Genomic DNA, 25,409 nt, shown 5'->3' with positions numbered 1-25,409 from the left:
CTCAGCCCACAGCAGAACAACAAGCTTCTAGGAACTTTTTGTGGTTCCCGGAACCGTCACAGGAACAAGGATGTTTCTTGGACGGCAGCAGAACCAGAACGACAGACCGCAGCTCCTGGAACCAGAACTTAGCTTCTTCGCTGAGGCCGAACCATGTGACGTAGATGATTCGTGGATCTCCTAAGTGACGCCCACTACCAGATACTTCTGGTGGAGCAACGTTTTTAAAACCTGCCCTGATCTCTGCTCAGATGTTTTCTTAGACAAAATGGACAGAAGCAGTGAGGAATGGAGTGCCAGGGAGGTCCATGTTCTTCTGTCCTGCTGCCCCTCAGAGGGGTTTCCAGGGCTCGCAGAGGAATGTCTACATTTTGTCCGGAGACAGCTCATGGTTTCACGTGGAGAAGCAGCGCAGGGAGAAGATTAAAAACTTCAACCCATCTGGTTGTCCATGGTAATTATTCCATGAACGTGTGGAACGTCCACCTCAACGCTGTCCATGTCATCTTCTTCTTCTTCTTCTTCTTCTTCTTCTTTGGGGGTTTGTTTTGGAGTGAGGAGCTGAAGATGCCCCACGCCTCGGTCCTTCACTGCCCGTGGAACCCAAAACTAAATGGTTCCCCTGAAGGAGGAGGCTGGTGGAGGCCACGCAGAACATGGGAGAAGCTCAGAACTAGTGTCCTTCCGAGCGGAGCTGCAAGAACAGGACCAGGAGAGGAGATACAGGGAGGAGCCGGGATGAGTTGATTTTTAAAAAAGCGATCAATGATCAATCCACCTGTGCGGGTCGTCTCCGAGGCCTCGCCGTCGAGAAGGACGTGATGAAGATCTCCAGGGGGTTCATTAATGACTGGAGATGAGACCTTCTCGCTCTTTCCCCTCGTTTTGACGCCCGTCTGCCGCAGATTCACTTCCACTAACACTATGAACACTGTACACACAACCAGCAAATGATCAAATGCTTGCACACACACACACACACACACACACACACACACATTAAAGCATCAAGTACTTCTGTGATCTTGCCCCCCCAGGATTTTTTTTTTTTTTTTTTTTTTTTTTATTTAAAAGCACAATTATTTTCAGAAGCCTCATCTCGCCCCATTGTGTAAGAAGGGAGAGTGCACGATGTAATGGCTGTCATTTGCTCATCTGAAACCGGGGGGGGGGGAATTATCAATGCCTCGCGCCCCGGATGTGTGTTTACCCCCGCCGATACCCCAGAAGATAGCATGAAATGAATGTGATATCAAGATGAGGGAGAAAAGAAGCCTTTCAGTCGTTTAGCCTCCAAATCCTGACATTTCTTTTTTTTTTTCATTTGCCGATAAAAGTGGGAATAAAAACGGAGCCTCGGAGACGATGATGAATACATATGATCTCCAACACCTCAGTGGAACCCTGGAGAACCAGGGGCAGGAACGGGGGGGGGGGGGGCGGTGATATCAGGAAGCAGGCACTGGAACGTGTGTGTGTGTGTGTGTGTTTTATCTGGAAACCATTTCCCAAGGCGCAGACATCTAAGGCCGTGATAGCCATCAGATTGTCTCTTCTATTCTATGAGGGTGAATTTAAGCGTGTCTTTTTGTACCCCTGTGTGTGTATGTGTGTGTGTGTGTGTGTGTGTGTGTGTCGGCGTATTGGAGTGTTAAATTATAAAAACACTGCGATACGCCGCTGTTGTTTGCAACAGTTCTGTCTGGGCACTCACCTTTTTGCGGGGGATCCCTGCAGAACGGAGCGGTCGCCGTGGTGGCGCGGCGTGGCGGATTGCGTGAAACGCAAACATGTCGTCACGGCAACCACAGAAGGCCGCCGCCGCCGCAAACCTCCACCAGGGCGGGTGATGGTTTGCCGGCCGTGGAGCGGCGATACGGTATCTCGAGAGGATCACGCTCGGCGGAGAGCGACGGAACAGGGAGGGAATCTATAATGTGAGATCAGCGTTGAGCTTGAATCACACACACACACACACACACACACACACACTGATTCCATCTCAAACTCATTCCCTTTATCTGCCTCATGCAAATGTGCCTCCATGCAGTGGGGAGGGTGAAACACACCAGCTGATTTCCCACCCCTACACACACACACACACACACACACACACACACACATACGCTTCAAACCACACGTGCACTTAACACACAAAAGTGTGTGTCCCATTATTTTTAATCTGTAATATCATGCATGAGTCCTCTTGACTTTGACAAGGAAATACACCCCCCCTTTGGAGTTCATTCATCTGAATGTGAGACGTGCGCGCATGGATGTCTCTGCATGTGTGTGTGTGTGTGTGTGTGTGTGTGTGTGTGTGCCATTTATAGCGCTCAAAGAGATACAACGGAGCGGCATAAATGTAGAGTACACGGGGGAGTGATGTAGCGGTGTAGTGTGTGTTATCGTGTCACTGTGTGTGACATCAGTGACAGTGTGTACATCTGCTGTCGACATGCATGTGTGTGTGCGTGTGTGTGTGTAGTTTCCGCATATTGGAATTTGACTTCTGCAGCAAAGCACGTGTAAATGTTTATCGTGGCTCGCTTTGAGGGAGATGGCTGTCCGGCGGCCATTTTTGCAGCGCTAGCCCGCGCTAGCCCGTGCTAGCCCACGCTAGCCCGCGTTAGCCCGCGTTAGCCCGCCGTTTCCTGCATCGGCTGATTTAATTAGCAGCGCGTTGGCTGATCGCTCAGCGGGATGCACACGTGTGTTTGCATCGGCTACGCCTTGGGTTTTGAAGGACGAGCGGAGCGTGCAGAGGTCGAGCACCGGAGCCGTGACATTATTTACCACCTTCATATCAGCCTTCTGTGAAGCCACGGTTCCGTCGTCAATATGACGACGAGGACAGAGCATCGATGGGAACCGTCTTATCTGATTTTCACTTTTCTTAGGATAATCACTGATCTAAACCAGGGGTCGGCATCCCGTAACACCCAAAGAGCCATCTGGACCCGGTTTCCTCGGGAAAGAAAACACTGGGAGCCGCAATTACTTTTTGACGTCTAAAATAAAAAAAAAAGGTACCACTGTATATATTGCTTTTTATTACCTTTGCACTTTGTATAAATAAGTGTGTAGTGTGTTGCTCCTGAAATTCACAAAGAATTACAGAGAAAATTAAATTTTATTTATGTAAAAAACTCATTTTGAGCTTTGGGCTTTCAGAGCGTGTAGCGGATCCTTGACCTTAATTTTAGAAATAAATCGGGGAAAAAATCACTGTGTCAGTAAACAATAAAAAATAAATATTTGCAAAATATCTTCATAAATATTAATTTTACCTGGTTTATGGGACTTCTGCTCCTGAAGATGGAAGAGCCGGTGGTTGCCGACCCCTGGTCTTAGCGATGCGGTGGTGCAGCGGTGGAGCTTCTGACTCACAGCGAGAAGGTCTGGATGTTTGTCTGTAGATGAGGTGTGAATGAGAGGGTGAGGTGTTGTGTCTCTGGTCCAGGGTGGAACCTGGATCCTCCTCTCGCCCGATGAGAACCCCCATCACCAAGAGTGCATAAAGCTCACGTGTGAAACTCAAATGTGGCCACCTCATTGGATGCGTCCTGCATCCGACATCCACCCTCTCATTCACACATCTGGACAACTCTGGGTTTCCGGTGAGGAACCCCACGCAGATACAGGAGAACATGGAGACTCCACACAGGAAGGAATCCAACCAGGGACCTTCTTGCAGTGAACTGGAAGCTCTAACTTCTGCACCACTGGAACCACTGGATCACCTAAGTCACACGTGTTCAACTCCAAATGTGGCCGACACCTCATTTAATGAGGCCTGCAAGAAGGTCTTAGAAGATCTGATTGTCCTCAAATAAATAAGGCAACGTTTGTATTGAGCATGAACTTTGTTGTCCACAATTTGTTCCGATCGTGTTGCCCGCCATTAGATCGCAGTGTCTCCTAAATGTCCAGGAAGAGAAAAGTTGCAGCAGATGGAAGGTTCAGGAAAGATGTGAAGGCCAACACGTGTTTGTGCTTCAAGGAGAAAAAGCGGTGTGTCTTTTGTGTTATGAGGCAGCGTCGATTGTCAAAGAGCGAGATCTACGTCCGAACACGGAGCTAAGTATGCTACAGTTAGCCTTCCAGAAGAACAACACATTGATATCGTCTTCTTCTTCTTCTTCTTCTTTTTTTGGTCTTTCCCCTTCAGGGTCTCCTCAGCAAATCAACTTTCTCCATCCAACCCTATTCTCTGGATCCTCCTCTTTCACACCAACTACCTTCATATCCTCTCCCACTACGTCCATAAAGCTTCTCTTTGGTCTTCCTCCAGACCTCCAATTCTAGCATCCGTCCACCAATATCTCCACTCTCCCTCTTCTGTCCATGACCCAACCATCTCAGACCTTCTCTTCAAAACATCTACCATGTGTTGTCCCTCTGATGGACTCCTTCCTGATCCTCTCCATCCTGGTCGCTCCCAAACAGAACCTCAACATCTTCATGTCTTTGTCTTCAACAAATTGATATTGATATAAAATGACATTTTTCTTAATTCACGTGGAAAGTTTGATCATTGATTGATGGATTGATGTGAGTTTCTTAACCTGACAATATAAAAGGATTCATGTTGTAACTAGGAAACATATTTTTGTACATCTATGCAAATGCATATGTAACATTTTGGCTTTAAATAAGTCTTGAATTCAAAGATATTTAACATTCAGGAGACGTTACATTTATTTCACATTACATTTAGTTACATTTATACTGCTACCGTTACATGCGGACCTTTGAGGGCTGATGTGGCTTCGGTGAAAATGATTTTGAATGAATTACAAACAGCTTCAGGTGTTTTTAGCATCCTGTACCTTTGACTCCACATGGTCATTTACATCAGAAGCAAAGTCTGAAAGACGCCCACAAAGTCCAGGTGCTCCAACAAGGTTGATGAATGAGCTCCACGAACCCGTCGACCGCTTTTTTCCCTCCTCGGCGGCGGGAGGACAGAGGGCTGATTCAGCCGACTGTCCGCGAGACACATTTGATTAATGAGTCCGACGGCGAGGTTCGCTTTGGACAACAAACGTTCTGTGTTGGATTTCGGAAACGCTCGCCGGCGTCCCTTCGCCGCGGCCGACTCGTTCCCGGCGGCGCAACGGTTTCCTGCAACGGCGCTCGGCGTTTAGGCTTCGTCTCAACCCCGGAATCGGACGTAGCCTGATGATTCCATCAGCCCTCCTCAGCTGTCACCCGTCAGCAGCGTGAGTGACAGCGGTTATCCGCCAATGACTGCTCATTAATCAAAAGTGCCAGCGGCGCCTATTATTGCGGGCTGTTACCATGGCGACCGCGGAGGGCGGCGGGGAGGACGGCCGAGTTCTACCTCGACTTTGCCCCTTGCACTTGGTCACTCAAGGCCGGTGCCAGTCAGCGCCAGTCAACGCCAGTTGGAATCGGCAGCGCTATATATCACGGGCGATGGACGAGCGTCCCGCGTGGCTAAACGTGCCATATGGAGGCGGCGGCGAAGATGAAAACGTCCGGTCGGATCACCTCCGCCGAGATGAGTCCTGTCACGAGCGCGAGCCGTCAAAAAGGGCTCGGCGTTCTCGCCTCGGATATTATTCCGTCCCGCTCGCTGAAACTCATCTTCCGAGAAGGAGCTCGAAACGCGACCGGCGACCGGCGACCGGCGACCGGCGCAGCTGTTCGGGTTAAAGTTCGGAAACGATCGGACGATCGGAAGAGGAAGAAGATACCGACCTCATAAGATACCCAGTTATGACGGCTCGCCGAAATGCCTAAATTGTGCGGCGCGTACCTTTGCAGGGCCTCCTCTTAATCTCTTGTCAGATAAATGCTCTGTAAAACTGCGATTGTAACGTGTTTTCGTCTTTTCTCCACAGCTTTCCAGGGTGCCGGTGGAGGCCTGCGGTCAGTACTCCACATGCAGCGAATGCCTTGGATCCGGAGATCCTCACTGCGGCTGGTGTGTCCTGCATAACATGTGAGTACAGCTTGTAGACAGAATCAAACACCTCCAAAATCATACATGTGCATTTTGTTTTGGCTCCCCGGAAGGCGAGGTACTTCGATATTGTGACATGCGAGTAAATCAAGTTAAACTCTTCCTTCTCGGGAGCAAACTGGAGGGTTCGCCGGGTTCTCCGAACTCCAGTACCTCAGAGCGAGCTGGGATTCTTCGTTTAACCCGCATCGGATCTCAGATTGCCGTCCTCCGGCTCGGTCCTGCGCCGACCTCCCCCGAGGATCCGTTACCAAAACCTAACGGGCCGTGTTTTTTTCCGAGCCCTGAAACCAGACCCCGGTGAGACCGCGGGGGCTGCCAGACTCCACGGCAACCTTCACAGAGCGCTAGCAGGAGTTTAATTGTCACAAACTTTTTCCCTGAGACCTCAGACGTTTTCTCATTAGCAACAATCCACATGCCCCCCGCCTTGAGAAGCTGTTTTTCATTGAAGGTCTTTTTCTTGACTTCGCTTGGATGTCTGTTCCCCATTCTGCCTGTCACACACACACACACTTGTACGTGCACACACACACACACACACAAATTTACACATTTCACAGCTGTCAAACTCCTGTCCCCCCAAGATGGCAGTGGGAGATAGTGCTTGCTGGGGGCAGGGATATTTCCCACTCCACGGTAAATTGAAAATTGGTTTCTTGTGTTGGTGCAAGCCCTTGGGTAGACTGTCTGTGTGTGTGTGTGTGTGTGTGTGTGCGTGACTGAGACTGAGCACATTTAGCACTTTCAACCCAGCTGCTACCGAGAGGACACGGCGAGGGCATGGAAGCAGTGTGACCGTGAGACTAAGGAACATCGGGGTGATGCAGGAGTGACAAGAATCAGACCAAGGGAAATATGGCTGCGTCGTCCGGGAAGAAATAGTTGAGAGTTAAGATGTCCGCCGATGTCCTGTTTGCTAACACGAGGGACTGTAGGAGAAACTACCAATTTATGGGGTTGGCAGAAGACCCCGGTTGGAAATCGTCCTCATAACTACAAGATAGGATGTATGACATGGGCAGGTACCCTCACATCTTGCAGACTGAAGGACTTGTATGCTTTTGTAAGAGGTTGAACAGGCGTCCACTTGCTAGCTCAAGATGCTAAACTGTGTCAAAGGAATGCAGTCCGACATCGCGCGATATCGGGCGGAACTCGTCCATCTCGGTGGGAGGTTTTGTGTCCGCCTCCCGAAGAAATTAGGTTAAATTAAGACTGCAATTTTCCTTTTTGAGTTATTACTATCCCAGCTCCTTCTTTCCGCTAGATTTTCGGGAAGTGTCTGTCAGATAAGACGGTCTGTTCGCTTCCTATCGCCCCCCGTTGATGAGCGGGAGGAACTAACTTTACACAAAACGCCTTTTAAAGCCTATTTCCATCGCAATCTGTGTGTGTTCACGCCCGTGTGTGTGTGTGTAAACCCGTTAACAGCCAGGACATCATCCCAGTCAGAGCAAATGGGTCACCACAGATTGGCCTGTCACACTTACCCTGACAGAGCGCGCTCACCTGGACTCACCCTGCCAGCCAAAATAACCAAACAAGACTAGTCAGTCAGCTCTGTCGAGATGTTTGACCGTCACAGGACCGCAGAGGGAGGCTGAACCAGTGTGTGTGTGTGTGTGTGTGCGTGTGTGTGTCCGCTAACATCCAATATGTTGCTAGTGGAGCGTCGCTGTGTGACTTCCTCTCGTCCTTCAGTGACTAAAAAAAAAAAAAAGATTAAAAAATGTCTAGATGGTGTGTTTTCCTGATACGCAGAGCTGGAAAAGAAAACATCTGCTGCCCGGTGAGGGACGGAGGGTGGATGAAAAAACATCAATCGAGAAGAGTTTTTGAAATAATACGCCAAAAAAAAAAAAAAAAAAAAAACGCACAGCAAAAGTGCTCCGAAAAGAAAAGATGATTTATTTTATAACTCAAAAAACTTGTTCTGGCACGCATGGTGATGTTTTGAGTAAAACATAGGCTTTTCCTCAGATGCTTATTTGAGATGTTTGTTAAACATCGTTTTAAAAGACAATGATCACGTGATTGATTCCCTCCTTTTGTGTGTGTTTGCCTCTTGTTGGATACAGTAAACCCTTGTTTATCACGGGGGCTACGTTCCAAAAAGAACCCTTGATAGGCAAAATCCATGAAGTAGAAACCTTTATTTTTTTTATTTTTAGTATTTTAATTAAATACTCTATTATACATTCCTGCTGTCGTCCTTATGTTTTTTTCTTCCTTCTTTATGGAACGAACGGAAGATTAATTCATTCCGTAATGCCAACCTACTTTTAGCTTCCCTTAGCATGTCCAGAAGTTTAACTTTATCTGCCATAGATAGCATCTTCCGCTGCCTTTGTCAGTCCAGAGCGTTTTGTCAACATTATGGGTTTTAGAGAAACTCCAAATTGCGAGAGAATTTGCACGTACGTCATGTAAATTTGCCAAGCTGTTTTACGTACATGTACAAATTAAACTGCGACGTTATTGACGCACAGGTAGAGGAGAAGCGGAGTGACTTTTTAGCCAATCAGAATGCAGAACACAATGCACCATGCAAATCCGTGAAGTAGCGAAACCGTGAAAAGTAAAGCGCGTTATAGCGAGGGATCACTGTTGTTGATAACATTTTAACATTTTTGTGAGCCGACCCAGTGAAAAAAATTAGAGTAGATAATGTTATAATGTTAAAATGACAATCAGCCCAAACATAAGCTGGTCCTCAGATGTTCACCAGAGATGCGTGTAATCAAGCATGTTATTGTGGAGGATGATCATGTGATTGATTACCTCTATTTTTTATTTTTTTGGGCATCTCTTGTTGGCTATAGGATATCATTTTAACATTTCAACATTTTAACATTTAACATATCATCACTATTTATCTTATAATATCAAGGAGGTAATCAATCACATGATCAATCTCTTGAAAAATGGCGCCACAATAACATGTTTAACACACTTTTCCAATAAACATCTGAGGACGAACATCATCATGTGTGTGAGAATACGTTTTTTTGTGTTACATGTAAAATAAATCATCTTTTCTTTCAGGAGCACTTTCGGTTTGTAGATTTTTTTTTTTCAAAACCGGAGCAGAGACACTCATAATTCTAGGTGTGAAGATGAAGAGGATGTTTCAGGATTTCAAACACACACACACACACACACACACACACACACACACACACACATTGAAGAACTGGTTGTTTCCAGTTGATTAAAAAGAGATGCCATCATACCTTACGCATACAACCATACCTTCACTCATTCACGTGCCCGGGTCTCCAGTGAAGCTCCATCATGTCTTGGGCCGTGGAGGAGGAACCTGGAGAACCCTAAGGAACCCCAACCAGACACGGGGAGAACGTGGAGACGCTACATTGAGACCCCCAGTGGGAATCCAAGCAGGGACCTTCTGGCTGTGAGGAGGAATCCAAACATGACGGCGCCTCAGTCTGTCTGACGGTGAAGGTTCCTGGAGGTGTGGAGCTTCTGGAGTTGGTGTTGTGTGTGAGCTTCTGATAATGTTTAATCCCTCTGAAGACAAAAGATGGCTTTGCAGCACCATAACTTCTCCCTCCATAGTTGAAAAATGGGAATGCATTTTCTCCACCTGCTCCGTGGTCCGGGCCCTTATGGCACCACGGTGAAATAACAATGCATCAAGCCTGTCATCTGTGAGCGGCTCCGACACACACACACACACACACACACACACACACACACACACACACACAAGCCTGCCCCAGAGCCATTCTCCTCAAGCACTGCGAGCCATAACAAATAAAACATATCCAGCGTGAGACGGTCTGTTTGATATTCACGGGATAGAATTATTGATCCTTCTGCGTCTGCTGCCTCCGGTTTAGTATATCGGCCGAACGCCATTTCCATTTCTGCCGCTCTGAGAGGTGATTTGCACAGCCCTGCGTGACCGAGACGCCGCCTCAAAAGCCCTTCCTGCCCCTTCCCGCCGGCCCTGTGATTGGCTGACGGGTGCGTGACGTCATCAAACTAGCCAAACCGATAGCTTCGGCCACTAACTTCTGGTTTTTGTGATATTTAACCACAAATATTAGCAACCTTCAAGTGTCCAGCTGCAAAGCAATCCACCAATGTGGAAGAAGAAGAGGAACACAACACGTAAACCATGGAAGAGGAGCTGCCACAACATCAGACGGTGGTTTTTATCTTCTCCCTGCACAGAGTGAAGAACCCTGTTAGCCGTTCGCTAACTCCCAACTCATTCTGGCCAAAATGTAGATGTTGTTCTGTGAGCCCTGGAAACTCCTCCGGAGGAGAAGCAGGACAGAACAACTTGGACGTCTTCTTTGCTCCATTTCTCACCGCCTCCGTCCACAGTAGGTTTTAAAAAAGTTGCTCCGTAAGAAGCATCTGCTAATGGGCGTGGCTTCTGAGCTCCACCAATCACAGATGAGCTCCTGGAAGCATAGAAAGAGCCTCAGAGGAGGACCTCGGAGCTGGAGGTCCCCGGTCTCCGGTTCCTCCCAATGCACCAAGGAACAGGCCGGTTTCCGAAAGACCAGAAGGTTCCTAAACGCCAGGGGGCTCCACAGTCCGTCGCTCCGCCACCTCCCCGAGAAGAAAGGAGCGTCACAGGGAACGAGAGTTATTCAAAGCGTTCTTCTGGATAGTTTGTTGTTCCCAATCAACCTTGAAATCACCTCTCTGGTCTGAGAACAAACAGAAGCCCCTCTCGCTCCCACTCCGCTCAGCAGGTCCTTTATTTACTGTATAGATCGGTGCGAGGAGGAGCTGCTGGAGAAGAACACCAGGGGAAGAGGAGAGAGCCGATCGATAGCATGGGAGAGGAAATCAACACGAGTGGAAACTGTGTGTGTGTGTGTGTGTGTGTGTGTGTGTGTGTGTGTGTGTGTGTGTGCATGTATGCGTGCGATAACAGTCGTTACCCTTGACAAGCACTAAGCATTTATTTAGAAAGGCACGTTGCCCGGATAATTACTCACAAGTTTGACTTTGGAAGTTCTCCTCCCCGACGCCTTAGCATGTGTTTTCTTAGCTTGGAGGAGAAGGTGAGCTAGTGCTAGCCCCGCCCTGCACCTGTCAGCTCACACCCGTGTTCCCCGTCTCTCAAGATTCACGTGCTATGCTAATGCTCGTCTCGCTCCGCGGCCGAGAGGCACGTTTCGCCCGCAGCTTTTTTTTTTTGGTCACACCCCGTCAATCAGAGGGTGATCTCATGAATTATCTTGTGTTTTCATAGCATTAGCCTAGAAGTGGGCTACCGTGCTGCAACCGAAAGGTGAAGCGCAACTGGCTGCTCTCTCCTGCAGCCTCCAAGGGGTAGACGGGTTGAAGGACCTGCACCAGGAGACAGGAAGCATACATGTCGGCGCATAGTTCGCAGTCTGGCCGGCACTAGCAAAGATACCCCACAGATCCTTCCTCTCTCCAGCCTCAGACGATCTCAACAAGAAGGAGAATCCTGTGTCAACTCCAGAAATTCATTCAGGGTTGCATTGGGACCACACATAGAGACATATCATCGTTTACTCCTTGACCACACGTATGGGCAACTTTGGACTGTGGGAAGAACCCGGAGAACCTGGAGGAACCCTATGTAGACACTTGGAGAGCACAAAGAGTCCACACGGAAAGGCTCCTCTTGTCGGAATCCAACGGGGGACCTTCTTGCTGTAAGGCTGAAATGCTAACCCCCGCTAATCACTCGCACAAACTCCACTCGGGACTTGTATGCTCCTACAAACAAGTGGTTCTTCGGCTTTGCTTCAAAGAATCAAACGGATCAGGCCTGTCTAATGTCAGGAGGGAGATGTTCCATAGACTTGGTAGAGGAGAAGAAAAGACCTCACACCGACAGTCTCCTTCTGGACCTCGTGGACACACAGAAGACCCTTGGGAGGACCAAGTGCTCCTCTGGGCACTTACAGTACAGTTCCACCAGTTCACATAGAGAAGACACGGAACCAATGCACTTGACGGCTCTTTCGGGAAGGAGGAACATCTGGACAGGAAGCCTTCAGCTAGCACCCAAGTCTGCTTCAGAAGATTGGCTTCTACTACCTGGACACTTGGCAGGCCTTGGATTCTCTCCTTAGGTCACCTGGTTCGGAGGACGTTACTCCAATCCAATCTCGATGTCACTGGTCTGATCTTCTGCGTTTCCAAGATGGTGGAAGGCGACCGGTGACCTCTTTGATATGCCGCCGAGCTGTTTGGGCTTGTAGGCACCTAACAAAGGTGTCAAAGCGTCTGTGAAGCATGGAGAGCATGTTTGGAGATGATTCATTGTCGCCACGAACGGCGTCGGGCACGGGCGTCGGGGAATATCTCACATCCGCCTTTCCTATCGCTCGCAGTTTGGAGCGAGTGCTAATGTGGCAATATCTTCACGCTAATAATTGGCCCGACGTATCTCAATCTCTGCTTCTGGCTGCGATAGAGCTAATGCTCCTGCAGCGCTCATCGCACTGCTTGGCCTTCTCTCGCCTTCCTCTGCTGTGCAGAAACATCTGCACAATATTTAGGATTCACACGTGTGCTTGCAGATGGATCAATTTGGGCCTTTTTGTGCAGGCGCTCCAGGTTTCCTCATACATACAGTGGGTGAGAGGGTGAATGTTAGGATGGATTGTTGTACGTCTCTTTATGGAGTCAGAATTAGAGTGAATGGTTGTAAGCCTTTGTATGGTGAGTGAATGAGAGGGTGAATCACGTAAGTCTCTATAGATCACATGGATGAGAGGGTGAATGTTCGACATGTGAATGACAGCGTGAATAGTTGTATGTTTTTCTACGGCATGTGGATGAGAGGGTGAATCCTTGTTTGCCCCCATGTGGCATGTGAAGGACAGGGTGAATGGTTGTATGTCTCTCTATGGTGTGTGAATGAGAGGGTGAATCATGTAAGTCTCTGTATGACATGTAAATGACAGGATGAATTATTGTACGTCTCTATGGCGTCAGAATTAGAGTTAATGGTTGTAAGCTTTTATATAGTGTGTGAAGGAGAGGGTGAATGGTTGTATGTCTCACAACGGTGTGTGAATGAGAGGGTGAATCATGTAAGTTACTTTACGACAAGTGAATGTGTGGTCGCCTCTATATGACATGCGGATGAGAGAGTGAATAGTTGTGTGTCTAGTAAATAAGAGGGTGAATCACGTAAGTCTCTATAGATCACATGAATGAGAGGGCGAATGTTCGACTTGTGAATGACAGCATGAGTAGTTGTATGTTTTTCTACGGCATGTGGATGAGAGGGTGAATGGTTGTATGTCTCTCTATGGTGTGTGAATGAGAGGGTGAATCATGTAAGTCTCTGTAGCTTTTATATAGTTTGTGAATGAGAGGGTGAATCCTTGTTCATGCCTATGTGACATGAATAAGAGGGTGAATGGTTGTATGTCTCTCTATGGCGTGTGAACGAGAGGGTGAATGTTCGACATGTGAATGACAGCATGAATTGTTGTATGTTTTTCTATGGCGTGTGGGTGAGAGGGTGAATGATTGTATGTTACGATATGATGCATCAGAAGTTGGATGGTCGTGTCTAAAGATGTGAATGAATGAGAGGGTGAATGACAGGATGAATCATTGTACGTCTTTATGGTGTCAGAATGAGAGGATGAATGGTTGCATGTCTCGCTACAGTGTGTGAATGACAGGATGAATCATGTAAGTCTCTGTATGACGTGTAAATGACAGGATGAATCATTGTATCTCTCTGTGGCGTCAGAATTGGAGTGAATGGTTGTAAGCTTTTACATAGTGTGTGAATGAGAGGGTGAATCCTTGTTCATACCTATGTGGCATGAATGAGAGGGTGAATGGTTGTATGTTACGATATGATGTCGTGTCTAAAGATGTGAATGAATGACAGGATGAATCGTTGTACGTCTTTATGGTGTCAGAATGAGAGGATGAATGGTTGTATGTCTATACGTGTGTGTGTGTGTGTGTGTGTGAATGAGTGAATGGCTGTATGTTAGGATGATGTGTGAGAAAGTGTCAGGTCGTGTCTAGAGATGTGAATGAGTGAGCGAGTGTTTGCATCCGTCCATGTGAGGTGTGAATGAGAGGGTGAACATTTATGTGCGTCCACACGAGTCCAAGGCATGAATGAATGAATTGGATAAATCAGTCAGCTGGTCAGAAGTCAAGATGCTTCCCGTCCCCTGAACCCCGTCTCTGGCCGTCAAACCGCTAACCTTTTCGGAGGGAAGAGCTAATTGGCGGATTCATTCCTTTTCTCCGTCCCTGTTTCCGCTCTCCGGTTTAAACTCCGTCTGTGTTCGCCGTCATCCGTCTCCTCGGTGCGCTCATTACCGCGGAACGCCGCCGTGTCGTTAATTAAACCTGAGCGCGGCGGCGAGCCGGCCGGGGGAGGCCGCTGTGTTCGCCGGGGGGGGAATCACCATGGAAACGGCTGCCGCAAAACACTTTGCAATGTATGGTTATTAAACCAAGAGCTTTTCCAGCATCGCCAACCAGGAAGTAACTCATTCACAAAACACACACACACACACACACACACACACACAAATAGTATCTCATTTTAAAGCTGATGTGCCGTCCTTATTTGGAAATGGTCTCCACTTAGAGTTTCAAAACGCTTTACACAAATTGCGTTCACCCTCGGTGTCATGGCGACGCAGCACTTAGAGCTTCCTCCTCACAGCAGAAGGTCCCTGCTTGGATTCCACCCGGGTTCCTTCCTGTGTGGAGCCTCCATGTTCTCCCCATGTCTGCGAGGGGTTCCTCAGGGTTCTCCATCTGCAGGAGCTCCACTGGAGACCCTATGTTGTCCAGGTGTGTGAACGGTTGAACGTCTCTATATGAAGATGGAGTAATCAATTCACCCATGACACACCCATGACATGCCAAGCGCTAACTGCAACCGTGTGTGTGTGTGTGTGTGTGTGTGTGTGTGTAGTCACTGCAGAAAGACACCAGTGTGAGACGAAATGTTTGGTCAGGCTTGGATGTGAGGTGAACCTTCATAGAAGGTCCATGAGAAATGTCTCCATGATAAACTTTATGGAGTTCAAAGCTGCGATGCTGGATCATCTGTTCTGAGATGGTTCCTCCAGCAACACCTCCACTGCTGCTTTGGACCACAACCCTCACCAGGAGGCAGCTGATCTCACACCTTCACCTTCACCTTCACCTTCAGCCTCCTCCTCACCCTGCGGTTCCTCAGCCTTGTCCAGGTGCAAAGGGAAGGTGAGGGAAGAGAACAGGGCCGAGAAGTGACAGAGGCATCAGGATGGAACGGAGCGCTGCACCTCCCAAGTTCCCCTTCAGCTGTCACTGCACACACACACACACACACACACACACACACACAGGTTGGAAAGCAGACAAACACCTTGTGCCTAAGTCGCTGTCCTTTACCTTGCAGAGTGAACCTGACACTGACATTAGACACCAATACAAAGGCTGTTGTTTGAGATAATAAACACACACACACACACACACACCTACACGCATACACACACACACACACACAATATATATGTTTATATCTTCCTCTAGGCCTCCAAATCAAGCATGCATCTACCAGTACATTCACTATCCCTCCTCTGTACATGATCAATCATCTCAGTCTGATAATAATATTATTTTGTATAATATTTATATATAATACATATAAAGTTGGCTGTTTGTGGCTCACTTTGTAGAGCAGGCATCTCTCCAACCTGAAAGTTGTATTCCCCGGACTCTGCCGATGTGCCCTTAGGCAAGGCAAGCAAGGCATTAAATAAATAGATATAGATTTAGATATAGATATAGACATTATATAGACATTATTCACTCACCTACTTGACTTATATATGAACTTGAGTGCCATCCCATCCCTGATCCATAGGGTTCAATATGAGGTGGATCCAGCCTTTGCATCTAGAACTGCTTCAGCTCTTCTGGGAAGGCCGACCACAAGCTTCAGGAGTTTTTGTCCCTTCGTCCAGAAGATGTTGGTGGAGAAGGCCTGGCTCTCAGGCTCCGCTCTCATTCATCCCAAAGGTGTCGTATGGGGTTGAGGTCAGGAGGTCAGGAGGTCAGGAGGTCAGGAGGTCAGGAGGTCAGACTCCGCCCTCCATGACTTGATGGTTCTTGCTTTGTGCACTGGTGCACAGCCATGTTGGAAAAGGAAGGTTGTTAGCATGGAATGGTCCAAAATGTCTCGGTATGTTGAAGCTCTCAGAGTTCCGTTGGCTGGAACTGAGGGGCCCAAAACAAGGTCGCACCAGAATCCCATCTCCTCCACCACCTTCACACTTGGCACAATGTGGTCAGACAAGTAGCGTTCTCCCGGCGACCTCCGAACCCGGACTCGTCCATCCGATTGCCAGATGGAGAAGTGTCTCCGCCGCTCTCGAGTCCGGTGTCGGCGTGCTTTCCGCCGCCGTATCCCACGTTTCCTGTTGCACCGGGTGACGCCTGGCTGGGACGCAGCCGCTCCGCCTTGGAAACCCCTTCTACCAAGCTCCGCGCACCGTTCTTCCGCTCATCCGAAGGCCGGGTGGAGGTCGGACGTCCGTGGTCGTCGATTCTGCGGAAAGTCGCCGACCTCTTGGCGCGGCGCGCCTCAGCGTCTCGTCGGGTTACGTGGCCAAACGCTCGGCGGCTGAGTCGCCGTCGTCCTCAAACGCTTCCACGATCTTCTAATCCAGCTGACCTTCGACCGTGGAATATTCAGGAGATGCTGGATTTGTGGCACGGGTGGCGTCCGATCATCCTATCACAGCTCTAGCTGGAGTTCACTGAGCTCCTGAGAGCGACACGTTCTTTCACCAATGTTTGTAAAATCGGTCTGCATGCTTGGTTTTACACACCTGTGGCCGTGGAAGTGATTGGAAGACCCATGATTTGGACGGTGAGCCGATACTTTTGGCCACATAGCGTATGTGTGTGTGTGTTTGCTTATCTTGCTTGATGTCAAGACAGGCGTTCTAGAAAATGAATGAATGAATGAGGAGCGTGTCACTCTTTGTCTAAATGGCCGATGCACCTGCAGTCGTGTTCGACTCTGTTGTTACAAACAGACGGCGGGCGGCGCTCATATCGCCGTTTTCACTCCGTCATAAATATTCACAATTTCCGACGCCGTTCCTCATTCAGACTCCGGCGAAGAAGGAAAAAAAGCTCCTTAAGGCCTCCGGCTGCATATTGACTGGCCGAATCAATAGTGCGTCGCTGTCTTGGGCCGCGCAGATGTGGGATCTGAACACAATATCGGGCAGATAAAAGCTGAGTGCACTATGGAGACCCTGCTGAAAAGGGCCCTCCAGTGTCCTGATCTATCACACTCAAGGGCGGCTATGAAAACATCATCAAACACAGATCTTCAGCTCTTAAATGCCACGGGGAAATATTGTTGATGTTGCGGAATGATAGCCGTGCGCGCGTGCGTGTCCCTCCCCAGGTTGTTTCCAGCTCAAAAGCCATTTGCATTTTATTTTATTCCGTCCGTCGTTGACGAGAGGGGGAAAAAAAGCACATCATTAATATTCAAATGTATTTTTTTTTGTTATTAATATGGATAACAACCAACAATCTGTGCGGCAGCGGAGCCACCTTTGTATCATTACCGTGATTTTAATTGTCCGTTTTCAGAAATACGACATCATAAAAACAAATGATTCATTAAAGCAGGGAATGAATGCGGCGCTATTTGGCGGCTGAATAGCCACCGGTGTTTTGTCGGTACCTTTAACCTCACACACACACACACACACACACACATCTGAGCCAGACAGATAAAGCTGTTTAATATAGAGGACCTAATGGCATCTTCAGGGGCAGCCACGCCATCACATATGCCAGATAAACAGCCTAATAAACCTGCCATGCCAAGTCACTGTTAGATAGCTCTTCCAGGGCATTGTTTGTTTCTTCTGTGTGTGTGTGTGTGTGTGTGTGTGTGTGTGTGTGTGTGTGTTTTTGGACCGGCCTTCCTTGTTGTCCCGACCCCACGTTATGGAAATCGTTAAATATCTGGTCGGTGGTGACTGACGTCTCCTGAGGACGAGATCCTGGGCTCCTCGTCAGTTGTACCCACCATTTTTTTAGTTTGTTGAAACCCAAAAATATTAATCTTATAAAGATGCACTTCTCTGCTTTAGTCGGTTTTAATTATCAATAGAAGTTGATGTCGTATTATTAGTATGATTATAATTATTGATGTGAGGGCGAATGGCTTGTGTGTCTCTATATGACATGTGAATGAGAGGGTGAATGGTTTAAATCAAATAAAAGAAAATTAAAAAACAGAGGGCAGAATGGAGCAACTAGCGCAAAGAGTATTTGTCCATTTGTGTGATTTATGGGTGAATAGTTTTCATAATTGTAATTAGATCAAGCAATTTTCACGCACAGTGATTATGCTTAGGTGTAGCGCTGCCTAGCAAACAGGATGATAAGAAAAAGTTTCAGTTTAAATGAAAATAAATTTTAAAAGTCAGGTGGTGCAAAGAGTATTTGTCCATTTCTGTGATTTCTGTCCATATATGACGTGTAAATAGTTTTAAGAATCCTAATCTGATCAATACGTTTCACATACAAGGAATATGCTGTGTTGTCGTGCTACCTAGCAAAAAAAAAAAAATAGAATGATTAAAAATAAATCAATTTAAAAAAAAATAATGTAAAAAAAATAATGTGGTGCAAAGAGTATTTGTCCATTTCTGTCCATATATGACATGTAAATAGTCTTAAGAATCCTAATGTGATCAATACGTTTCACATACAAGGAATATGCTGTGTTGTCGTGCTACCTAGCAAAAAAAAAAAAAAAATAGAATGATTAAAAATAAATCAATTTAAAACAAAGGAATGCAAAAAAAAATAATGTGGTGCAAAAGAGTATTTGTCCATCGATGTGTCTCCAGCCGGTGAACATTTTTTTTTTTTTTCACCTTTATGGTATTATACAAATGGAGGCTCTCAGCAAATGCTCTCTATGTAATTTTCCGCTCACCTGCTACCTTTCCAGGGCAAGTATGGAAAAAAAAAATAAAGGATGGGCTCTGCTACTCAGCGATTCCTATGTTTTATGAATGGTGTTGTACTGTGTGTGTGTGTGTGTGTGTGTGTGTTTGCGCATGTGTTTGTCCACAAACGGCAGTAACAGGGTCATGGCCAGTGGGCCAGGTAATGACTCTCCTACCAGCTCCTCCATGTGGACTTCTGCTCTGTGGACCACCACTCTTAATGATAGCACGGCAAGGCACTCTGCCCATGTGTGTGTGTGTGTGTGTGTGTGTGACTGCAGGCATGGCTGTGTTCACGAGTGGAAATTTAGCCAGGCCGGATGTAGATGTGTGTCATTTCAGCTAAATCGGGGCGACACAGCTCGGCGGTGCTGCGGTAGCAAAAGCATCCCGGGGCTATTAGTATGTATAGGATCCCATAGTGTCTGATGATGCATGGACGCCGTTGTAATTGGGTTTCAGCCCAACTAGAGCGCCTTTATGTTGCGTATTGATTTAGCAAACACAGGAAACCCCGGTCGCATCGCGCCCGAGCAACACGCACCCGAGATAACCGCGTTTTAAAAAACCTCCCGTTTGGCGTCGGGAAATGAAAAACGGGACGTGAGGCTTTTTTTCGCGTGCGCTCTTCTGCATTCGCACCCGAGTGTTTATTCCCACGAGCGCTTGATGGAGCCGAGGATTGCTCGATCTCGGCTTTGAGAGAATTTAATAGATCTCGTTTCCCCGCCCGCTTGACCTTCTCGGGTCTGGCATTAGATATGCATTAGACCCGCGGCTTCCTGTCTGCAAGGGCTCACACCTGAATCCACTCTGGTATTACACCTCCAAAATATCATAAATATAGAAACAGAGCCCTCGTTTGATTCCCGGCTGCATATCCCCGCCGTCGGTCCTGAAGATCCAGTAGGCGTCCCTCCGATGGCGACGTTCCATTCTGGCAAGACGGCGACCCCTCGGTCCTGGTCATCCAACGCAGGGATTTCCTGTATTTACATAAAGCTATTGTCGCATTGTTTTAGCGATTAGCACGTGGCTGTTAGCGCTCCCTCCAAACCCTCATGGCTATACAGTCATAGACAAAGGTTTTGAGAGTGACACAACCACAGAAACATCTGGCAAACTCCTGAAAACTCTGAAGGAACAGCCTTTGTGAAAGTGTCCTTCTCAAAACTTCTGGCCAGGACTTTAGATAACACTCTTCTATCGCGCTGGTCGAGGCAAAAGGCCGCCGGCACTATTTTTTTTTTTTTTCATTTAATCTGTGAATTTTAGTTTGAATCATTTACATTTTCAACCATTTCTTTCTTCTTCTTCATTTCCTTTGGGCTTTTCCCTTCAAGGGGTCTCCACAGGGAATCCACATTCTCCATCAAACCCTGTTCTCTGTAGAACCTGGAGGAACATGGACTCCACACAGGAGCTTCTTGCTGATAGGCTGGAAGGGCTAAACACTGCACCACCATTCCCAACTTTGACCTTCTCATCATTAGCATCGGTCAGTTTTACTTGCTGTTGGAAACATCTGATCCACATGGTAACCCTGAGGACACTTTTGAGAATTGGAGGATCAAAGGTCTTTCATTGCTGATATTTTTACAAACATACACTCCGGGGGTCACCACTGAAAATCAACCCTCTCCATCTAAACCCTATTTTCTGGATCCTCCTCTCACACCAACTCACTTCATATCCTCTCTTACGACGTCCATAAATCTTCTCTTTGGTCTTCTTCTAGACGTCCTGCCGGGCAACTCCACCTTCAGCAACCTTCCTCCCAGATCTTCACCATGGTTTGGACATGAACCCCTGTTCATATCCAAACCATCTCGGTCATCGCTTTGTCTCGGTCATACATGTCCTGCACCCCTGTGACAAAGTCTTCTTTTACTTTGGTCTTTTCCCTCAAGGGTCTCCACAGCAAATCCACCTTCTCCATCTAACCCTGTTCTCTGGATCTTCCTCTCTCACACCAACTACCTTCATATCCTCTTTCACCACCTCATAAATCTTCTCTTCGGTCTTCCTCTAGACCTCCAGTTCCACCATCCGTCGACCAAAATATCCACCATCCCTCCCCTGTACAAAACCCAACCACCCCAGTCTGGCTTCTCTGACCTTCTCTCCAAAACATGTCTGCGGAGGTTCTCAATGTTCTAGGTCATCGTGAATGCTTGTCGAAATCTGCTTGTCTTGGCAACTGGACTTGAATGTCTTCACTTGAAGACATTTCACCCCTCCTCGAGTTCCGCAACTCCCCACAGGTCATTAGAAGCCTCTGGGATGAAGGCTGAAATGTCTTCAAGTGAAGAAATTCAACTCCAGTTGCCGAGACAAGAAGATTTCGACAAGCATTCACCATGACCTGGAAGACTGAGAACCTCTCGAGATCCTAACATGAGCCTGACGGACTCATTCCTGATCCTCTCCATCCTGGCCACTCCCAAAGAGAACCTCCACATCTTCATCTCTGCAACCTCCAGCTCTGCCTCATGTCTTTTGGTCATTGTTTCTGTTTGTAGATCATCTCACCGGGGTCTCCTCCTTTCCTTTCAACAGTTCGAACCATTTGAATTCTCAAAATGTCAAAGGTCTGGTTGTGAAAGAGCAGGATCTACCGTGCTTCAACATGCTTCAGTGGTACGGTCCATAACGCTGCCTCGTAGGGCGCTTCATTCCCTTGGAAATAATTTATTTGAAATCAAGCGGGTGGAAATTTGTGTTTGCTTTTCGCTAATTTTCCTGAAAAGAAAATAAGAGACTTTTTCAGCAACTGATGGTTTATCGCTCGAAAACAAACCCCTTGTTATAATAATGCATTCTCCTCCATTGGTATGGAGATGTCGTGACCTTCTGGGGGCGTCCACCGTTCTTCCTTTTATCCCTCCCGTTGATCGCGCCTCTGCTTTTGTTCGTTGGCGACGGAAGGGCGCGATCATCTCGTATCGTCGGCGACGCCGTCAATTAAATCATCAAAGGGGCTTAATGACGCACATTGTGCGAAGGAAATGCATTTGCCGCAATCACGGCGGGTCGTGAATGGAGGCGACGGCCTCGCCGGCGACCGTCGCAAAGGCAGGGATCTGCCTCCCTCCGTCCCTCCGTCCCTCCCTCGCTCTCCAGGCTCTAATTGTTCCACCTTATCAAAGGCAGAGAGAAACAAGAGTGCAGATTAGTTTTCCATTCAAGGCCGGTCTAATCCTTTCGGGCTCATCCTCTCGCAATGTGTCGTCGCCAGTCAGTCAGACGATTCTCCACAATGGCGCCGTTTACCCTCCCGGGGAAGCGGATGTCGGACATCTAATTCCTCCGGTTTCCCTCCCGGCGAGGCCGGCCAGGAACGCCGTTTCAGATCTTCGATGTTTGTGTTTGACTCCGCGTTCCATCGTTCCGCGGTTTTACTTCGCGGGCGTCCGAAACGGTCGTATCGCTAAGTGATGGGCAAATGTTACAGAATGAACGAGCAGACACGTAAAGCTAAGCTATCTGAAGCCTGATCCTGCTCGGCGATTAACCGATCGTCAGCGTGAAGAAAGCGGGCGAGATGATTTCGACAGGAACTCTCCGTGACGTGGATGACTGAGAACCTCCACGGACGATATCGCCGTTCTTTATTGCATCCTGTGTGTGTTGTGGAATTAATGACTTTCAGCCGTGCTTGTCTGAGGACCTGGGATTCCTGAAGAAAAGCCATAAAATTCATCATTTTCCGTGCGGCTGTGAGACGGAGGAGGACGGCATTTACCGCCACCGAGTCAAGCACGGGGTTCCTCTGGGTTCCTCCGGGTTCCTCTGGGTTCCTCTGGGCTCCTCCAGGTTCCTCTGGTTCCTCTGGGTTCCTCCGGGTTCCTCTGGGTTCCTTCGGGTTCCTCCAGGTTCCTCCGGGTTCCTCCAGGTTCCTCTGGGTTCCTCCGGGTTCCTCTGGGTTCCTTCGGGTTCCTCCAGGTTCCTCCGGGTTCCTCCAGGTTCCTCTGGGTTCCTCCGGGTTCCTCCAGGTTCCTCCGGGTTCCTCCAGGTTCCTCCGGGTTCCTTTGGGTTCCTCCGGGTTCCTCCGGGTTCCTCTGGGTTCCTCCAGGTTCCAAACACATGCAGGACCTGAAGTGCAGACCCTGCATCAACCGAAGGACCACCAGGACCTCGAGTGGACGATTAATGAATGAATTCCTGTCAGCATCACCAGCTGTGTGATGGTTTTCAGAATCCGGTCTCCGGATGCGGTGGGTGGAAGTGTTCCACAATCTCCATATTTGTCAACGTGTGTGTGTGTGTGTGTGTGTGTGTGTGTGTGTGTGTTTGCCCGGGCAATGCGCTCTTATTAAATCAGCGCTAAAAGAAAAGGAGGCAGGAGCAAAACAGCGTCTCAAAGGAACCTGGAGCCATTAAACCTCCACTCCAAGCATCTTAGCCCTGAAAGAGGCACAGAAAGCCAACAATGGCCGCCTTCCTTTAAATCCCGCGTTCTTTCTTCTCCAAGCCCTCCTTCACGGACTCTCCAGCCGTCCTCCTGCTCCGTCCTTCTCCGCGACTGATTATTTCTCTTTTCCCTTCTGGGCCGCTTAACTCCACAATGCTGATGTCAGAGCGGCATCGGCCACCTCCAAAGTCTTTCAGACCTTCATTACGACCTCCTCCTTTCACTGCATTCCTCTGGTCACTCCACGGGTTTTTAATTGGACAGCCCGTTTATCGCGCCTACGTGTGTGTGTGTGTGTGTGTGTGTGTGTGTGTGTGTGTGTGTGTGTGTGTGTGCGGGCCGCTCGGTTTTGAATGTTTAATTTTGCCGTCACTCTCAGAAATGTTTGCTCCGGCTGATTTGGCAGCTCTCTTCTTATCGCCGCTTACAAACCCATTTAGATCTTGGGATTACGGGGGAGGAAGGGGAGGTTCGTCGTCGACTTTGGTTTTTTGTCGTGACGTGAAATCGCGTAATAATCGCGTCCAACGCCGATGTTCTTACCGCGGAAGAGGCCTCCTGAAGGTGCTTTTTGTTCCCGCTGGATTCCTCGTCGCACAAAGGATGCGATTCTTCCCGCGGAAACAGCGGCGCGTCCGCCGGGATCAGAAAAACCCCAAACCCGGCCATTAAGACGGCCGTGCCGGACCTCCGTCCGCCGTCCGCCGGCTCTGCTTTCACATATAGAACAAGCCTTGTTTTCAACGCCGGCCCCCGGGGGGGGAGGCGCCGTCCACCAGATACTGTAACTTGGAAAACGTCGCGGAGGAAATACGATAAACGCGGCTAACAAGCTACATGTAACCAACAGGTGGTGACGGCGAAGCCGGGGTCGGGTTGCAAGCGGTGTGTGTGTTTGCCGTCGCTGAATAACCCCCTCTTGTGTCCGCCCTCCTCCCAGGTGCACCAGGAAGGAGAAATGCGAGCGTTCGGCGGAGCCACGCCGCTTTGCGTCGGACATCAAGCAGTGTGTGCGTCTGAGCGTTCACCCCAACAACATCTCCGTGTCCCAGTTCAGCGTCACGGTGAGTGGACGCGCCGCACAACACCTGCTCTGCGCTCCCGACACTGAAGTTTGTATTCTTGGATTGGATTCTTACAAAAACATGGAGTAAAGCAGTGTTTGACAACAACATGAGAGGGTTCGGCATCAAATTATATACATTTTCGAGTCACAAGGTGTCAAATCCCATCGCGCTGGTCCGAGCATTTGGTGAAAACGGTTCAAAGCGTGCTTGTTTCTTTCATTTTCCCGATTCCGCAAGGAAAACTGTGCACTAAAAAAAGAGCTTCCACTCAGGTGAGCTGGGATTCACGTGGCTCCGAATCCCAGCTCTCGGAAACACTGGGTCTTAGCGGTGCGGGAACCTCGGACGGTAGATCCCCGGCAGTAGATCAAGCCACGCCGACGACAGAGTCCAGGGACCAAGGAGAAGATCGGGGTGACTGTCACGCCCTGATGAAGAGCGGGAGGAAAGAGAGCGTAGAATCCTGGGATCCCGGCAGAGCGAGCCTACGGCTGCATCTCCGGGGGCTAGCTTAGCGCTAACTGTAAGCTTCCTCCAAAAAGGAAGTTTCTCTCAAAGAAAGAGGGTGTCGGACTCCGAACCTGGACATTCACAGAAACTGACAAAAGTCTACATTCCTGGGATCGTCGTGAAGTGTTTTTGGCACTTTTCTTTCAAGCTAGCAAGGTGTTATATTTCATTTAATTCCTTTTTGTTTTGTTTTCTGCTCCCTCTGGAGGGTTGCATGTATCCAAACTGATGATTGGACATATTGTTTTCTCACATCACCGCAGTGAGAACATCTGAATGGGTCGTTCCCGGGATGGATCTGGCGTGGCGGATGACGGCGACACACACACACACACACACACACACACTGGAGCATAGTGTGTAACACGATGTAATTATGGTGTAGAAAGTGATTAGTATTCAGTGTCGACTCCATAATCCAGCTTTGAGCA

At 48.3% G+C, this 25,409-nt stretch overlaps 1 protein-coding gene across 1 annotated transcript in view; it reads left to right on the top strand.

Annotated features, from left to right (window-relative positions):
• Window positions 1-25,409, top strand: part of plxna4 (plexin A4) — a 238,610-nt gene that overhangs the window by 135,352 nt on the left and 77,849 nt on the right. The window contains exons 5-6 of the mRNA XM_086147306.1: window positions 5,871-5,971; window positions 24,342-24,465. Of these exons, the coding sequence (XP_086003432.1) occupies window positions 5,871-5,971; window positions 24,342-24,465 (225 nt within the window). The remainder of the gene's footprint in view (window positions 1-5,870; window positions 5,972-24,341; window positions 24,466-25,409) is intronic.

This window comes from Fistularia commersonii, chromosome 5 (assembly GCF_037954325.1).
Source record: "Fistularia commersonii isolate RoL2024-O1a breed Wild chromosome 5, RoL_Fcom_v1.0, whole genome shotgun sequence".
In the NCBI taxonomy this organism is placed as follows: Eukaryota; Metazoa; Chordata; class Actinopteri; order Syngnathiformes; family Fistulariidae; genus Fistularia; species Fistularia commersonii.
The sequence above is the reverse complement of the archived record's forward strand: the minus strand, read 5'-3'. Positions and strand labels throughout refer to the sequence as shown.